Source organism: Etheostoma spectabile, chromosome 13 (assembly GCF_008692095.1).
Source record: "Etheostoma spectabile isolate EspeVRDwgs_2016 chromosome 13, UIUC_Espe_1.0, whole genome shotgun sequence".
Taxonomy (NCBI): Eukaryota; Metazoa; Chordata; class Actinopteri; order Perciformes; family Percidae; genus Etheostoma; species Etheostoma spectabile.
This window is the reverse complement of record NC_045745.1, coordinates 17,979,446-17,984,824: the sequence shown is the minus strand read 5'-3', so window position 1 is coordinate 17,984,824 and position 5,379 is coordinate 17,979,446. Positions and strand designations below refer to the sequence as shown.

Sequence of the window (5,379 nt, the reverse complement as noted above, 5' to 3'; positions counted from 1 at the left end):
TCTGTACTAAGGTGCCTATGACGATAAACTTGAACTGAACTGAACTGATGTGATCTTATCACCAGGTCTGTATTGTACAGAAGAAGGACACTAAGAAGATGTACGCCATGAAGTACATGAACAAGCTGAAATGCGTGGAGCGGAACGAAGTGAGGAATGTCCTAAAAGAGCTGCAGATAATGCAGAACCTTGAACATCCTTTCCTGGTCAACTTCTGGTAAGAAAATGTGATTTAGGGGATACGTATTTGAATGTGTGTCCGGTACAGTATTTGTCCGTGTATCAATTGGGCCTAGGTCCTGTGAATGGCAGTTAACCCTGGATCACTTCTTGCAGACTGTTCATGTAACTGCTCTAGCAGAACTTACTTCTGACTGCCATGAATTTAGCATTGAGTGACTTTGACAGAATATACTCCTCCATCCTTTAAATATGTATAGAGAATGGTGCTGTTTAAAAAAAGCACACTATGAATTATTTCCACTTCAGCAGATTGTCTTCACAAAGGCTCGTGTTTCACACTGGTCATGACAATCAGCCATAGCAGTCATTTGAATGATTATGTAGTGCACTCTTTGTCACCCATTTGATTTTTATGGTGATTGTATCTTCTCCATTAAATCAGTGAATGCACAGACACACAGGGGGACAATGAACCATTAAAGATGGGTCTGGACTAAGTCTGTAGACGCATTCTGAAAGGGTGTTACCTACTGAAGAACACTCTCAAGGCTCCATCTGCATCATCTCACCCTTTGAAGTCGCTAAAAGGAAAGTGTAGTTTGCTCACTGATCCGAGCTCAACTTTTATGGGCACAACTCTCGTTTCTTGGCAGCTTCTCATTTGCCTCACCACATTTGGGTGTACACTGTACAAGCTCACTCAAACTGCAAGAGCTAATCTAAGATGACTCATCAGGTACTTTCAGCAACTTATTCATCATAATTTGAAAGCCCCATGCTCATTGAGCACCAGGAATCGTACTTTATTGCGATGCCTGATAAGTATGGCTTGTTAAGTTTCTGTTTGAAAGACGTCATTAATTCTTGATAAGCACTCCCACTCTGCAACGTTTTGAGAGGAAGCCACACTTGTTTTCTTTCTGTCAAGCAGCAAGGCAGAGAGGAGGGAATGTATGTGCAAGGATGATGAATATCTGCCACGGTCATGCAGTCCAGTTTTAAAAAATCTATTATTTATTTATTTATTTGTAGTATTATTTATATCCTGCTTTTGATTTATAGGACCACTACTTACCCTTTTGGGGGGTAGGCAGCTGCCTATAAAAATAAACTCTGGAAATGTTAACAACTAAATAAGGAAATAATAAAAAAGTGACTTGCGGCACCAATGCTCTCCAACAAGCTTCCCCCCCGCCCCTGTCTATCCTTTGTCCTCTGCCCCACTTTTCTATCCTCTCTTCACCTACTTGCCTTCTCTCCCATGTTAATTTCATATCTTTTTTAAAGTTACTCCGACGGAATTTAGAGCTATCTTTTAATTATTAATTTGAGTGAAACTAAAGTAAACCCTCCCATGGTAGGAATGAATGAGAAAAGACTATAAAATCACAGTAAAAAGAGGAGGAAAAGACAGCAACAAGATACAGGAAAGGGGAGACTAGCGACGAATAGAGGATAGAGATATGTGGTGTACAGACTCATCAGACAAACAATGCCAGGGCTTGCTTTTTTGCTTGATTGCATGCTGTGTTGGACAAAAAAACAGTTGGAAGTTAATGCTTTTGGCAGCGTAAAGCCCCCTGGGTGGTGGTGATTTCCTCCAGAGATGTGCTTGGGTCAGCGCTGTGCCCACTCTCTCTCCCTCTCTTCCTGTCTCTCTCACTGTGTTGAGTTGGCATACGTTATGATTGGCCTGAGGTAAGTGCTCAAGGTCAGAGATGGGGAGAGATTACCTGCAGGCAGCATATGAACCACACTGAGCCAGATACGTACATGCAAAAAAACAACTTCATTTCTCTTCTGTTCTCTGGCCTGTCCTCTGATCCTTCTCCTCAGTCCTTATTTTCTTTCTCCTCTTTCTCCTTTTCCTCTCTTTACTCACCTTCCTCCTTCTCTCCGTATTTTCCTCCTTCACCACCTGCCTCTCTTCCCTTTCTCTCCTTGCTGTCACTGCACTTGCGACTGGGCATGACCTTGGGTGTCTGTGCACTGTGTGAATCCAAGCAACAAAGCACTTCAAAGACAGGAGCGAAACACAAACCTCTGAACTTTTCAAACAAGTTCATTTCCCTCCATGCAAACTATAAAGTATGATATGGAATACTGATTTTAAAGAATCATAACCTCCAGTATAGGGCTAGTCCAATTATTGACACTAGCCATATATTGGGCCATTTTTTTGGCAGTTTGTAGATGATCTGTATCGCTGTTTTATTTCCCTGATAAAGTATAAATTCTGTTTATTAAAAAGGGCGCTACTTTGGCTTGCCTACAGCTCTGTGTCTGTCCCTCTGCTTTAGTTTCACTCACCACTGAGTCTGACTTAATGTTCCGCCCACAACACTACCTGACTATCTTTTACTGTGTTTTAGGCTGGAATTTTCTAATGCAATTGCTTAAAGCATTGAAACAAAGTTTTGTGTTGGAGTTTGTAAAACTCCAAAATCTTAATTTTGTTCAAAAGATTTCCATTTTCACTATAGATTAGTGCTGTCAAACTATAAAATATTTAATCGCGATTAATCCCATTAATGTCATAGTTAACTCGCAATTCATCACACATCACACACATTTATATCTATTCTAAATGTCCCTTGAGTTCTTTTTGCCCCATTATTTTTTCCTCATTTTAATGCTCTTAACATGAAAAGGGGATCGGTAACATTCTCACTTGGAGCAGTTGTTCATACTTGGAGCAAATAATCTCTCACACATCGTAACACTGTCCATCAATAAAAGGGTGAAAATAATTCTTTTGACAAGGGGGCGGAGAATTGGCATCAGCCGTGTGCTTGGCCATCAAGTGGCATTTCAGACTGGACGTGCTGCGATGATAGCTGATGATAACGACAAAACACACAAATAACTTTAGGTCTTGTCAATGGAACCATTTGGAAACTTTTAAAAAGTAAACTTTCTATTCAGAATCTTATTGGCATCTATTTCGGTGTCTCTCGCTCGCCATCCACTCAGAACGTCACGTTTCTACTCTTTGGCCGGCTCGCAAGCCCAAACAAGTGTGCGCGGCGTACCTGTGGTTTTGTTTCAGGTCTAGCTAGTTCTGGTGTGGTGTTGTAGTTTTTCTAACGTTACTAGTTGTTGCAACAGCATGTGTAAAAAACTACAAAATTTGCTAGGCCAAAAAGAACACTAATCTTGTGATGTAAAAAATTGACGCTGTTAAAATAGGTTTTAGTTAACGCCGTTAATAACACGTTTAACTGACGGCCCTACAATAAATGCATATTGTTTCAATATGTTTAGTTTCTACTACTACTACTAATGATCGGTATCGGCCTTGAAAAAACAGTATTGGTCAATCCCTATAATAGCATTAAGTGTGTGGTACGGTCAGTGTATTGATGTGCCAGCAGTGGTGGGGCAGCCGTTTGTGCCTACGCTGCACTAAGTCCCACTGTGTAAGGGGAGCGCTTATGGGCACTGCCAGTGATATACTCACACTATATCAAAGATGGCCACAGAGAGTGAGCTACAGTATGGCAACCAGCATCAGATGCTGCTGTACTCAGCTTCCAGTATTGCTGCCTCTTTAACTGTGTATTTTGCAGTTAATTTTTTTTGTTGACGGAGGAAATGTCACGGAGGAGGAACTTCTTGAAACTACCGGCTTGCTATTTGTTGTGATGGATGTGTTGAGCACAGGCTTTGTAATTTGTTCTATTGAGTAGCACATTTGTTTTCAAGGAGAAGGAAAAGAGTAGTGCAGTAATATTTAACAGCATTGCAAAAAAAAAAAGCCCTAAGTTAAGTTCTTGAATTATTTCTATATTCCAGAAACGCCATCTGGTAAAACTGTTGAATTTTGAGAGTAACTACAATTGTGTACATTGTCATACTGTTAACAAGTAAAGAACTTTTACTGTTAACTCTTTCCATGAATTTGCCCGCCGAGCTAGTTTTAATAATCGACAACGAAGCCAAACAGATGGGATTTATCTAAACCTGTAGAGATTTAAAACAGTGAATGTTCTGATGGGCAGATTAATGATAAAATAATTTCATGCCAACATAAAAACAACCAAAAAGATTGGCTAGATCTTCAATATTGTAAGATGAGCTTTATTTTGTGAATATTTAGTTTTTTTTAGACCATTTTTAGAGTTACTGAAAAAAAGTCACATATTTCCATCAAGGGAGCTATCAAACATGTTGGACCCTGCCTGTAATTCAGGAACAGTTAGGTTGGCGGAGAGATATGATGATGAGATGATAAAGCGTGATTGTTATGAGTCTTGAGTTGTTCTACACTTGGAGTTTCATTAAAACGTGGACCAAGTTACACAGTCGAAGCTGTCTCCGTGCTATTACTCTATCCGCGCCCCAAAAGCACTTGTTTGTACTAAAAAGTTAATAGTTAACGCTAACAATACCTAGCTTTACAATATAATTTATAATGTTCTCTTCCACAAACTAGGCCACCTAATAATATTATCTGCCAACGTTTTTCAATGTATGGATAAGAATTCACAACTAAACCTAAAGTCTGAAGTTTAACCCTCTCTAACAAATGGACTGCTATGTTGCTATAACACATGTTATTGTAAAGAAAAAAGTAATTTCGTAACTGTCAAGGGGAAAAAATAAGTACAGTAACAAATGTCTGAAACCTTGTGGAGTAAAAGCTTCTCTTGCTTCAGGGAGTCTCTTATTTGTTATTATGCAACTGCACTAATAACGTTCATTTCTAGGCAGAGAAAGAAATCATTCAGTTATTCCCCATTCATTTGCACTTTTTCCTCAGAAAGCCAAACAGAAATTACATAATGTCTAACAAAAGAAAATAAGAAAAGGATTCCTCCAAGCATCCTGACATAAAAGATATAGTACACCAGATTTGTTTTATGGTACAGGCCCTAAAGCCTTAATGTCAGATTCCAATATTACAAGTAATATTAAGATGTGCTTGTACCTAAGGTACAAACTGTATTCTTGTGTATCTACAAAATGTGCACATCATAGCTTCATTTTACATGAAACGCTGCAGGCAGTACTGAACACTAGAAAGCATGTCAAGTATTTGCCCTGATGTCAAGGTGACCTGCTTCTGGTAAAATGGAAGATCATAGAATCAGTGGTGGTATAAATAAGAAGAAAACATCCTGATTAAGTACTGTTACTAAGCCATGATGGTACCTTGATTAAAGCACCCATATTATGCTCATTTTCAGGTTTATA

General features: G+C 39.2%; 1 protein-coding gene across 3 annotated transcripts in view; it reads left to right on the top strand.

Moving 5' to 3' along the window:
* The window catches only part of stk32a (serine/threonine kinase 32A), a 74,375-nt gene that overhangs the window by 11,165 nt on the left and 57,831 nt on the right, over positions 1-5,379 (top strand). For all 3 annotated transcript variants that reach the window (XR_004334577.1, XM_032533044.1, XM_032533043.1), the window contains one exon: positions 66-217. Coding sequence is in view for 2 of the 3 variants with exons in the window: in XM_032533044.1 (XP_032388935.1) it covers positions 66-217 (152 nt within the window). In the remaining variant the exon portion in view is untranslated. The remainder of the gene's footprint in view (positions 1-65; positions 218-5,379) is intronic.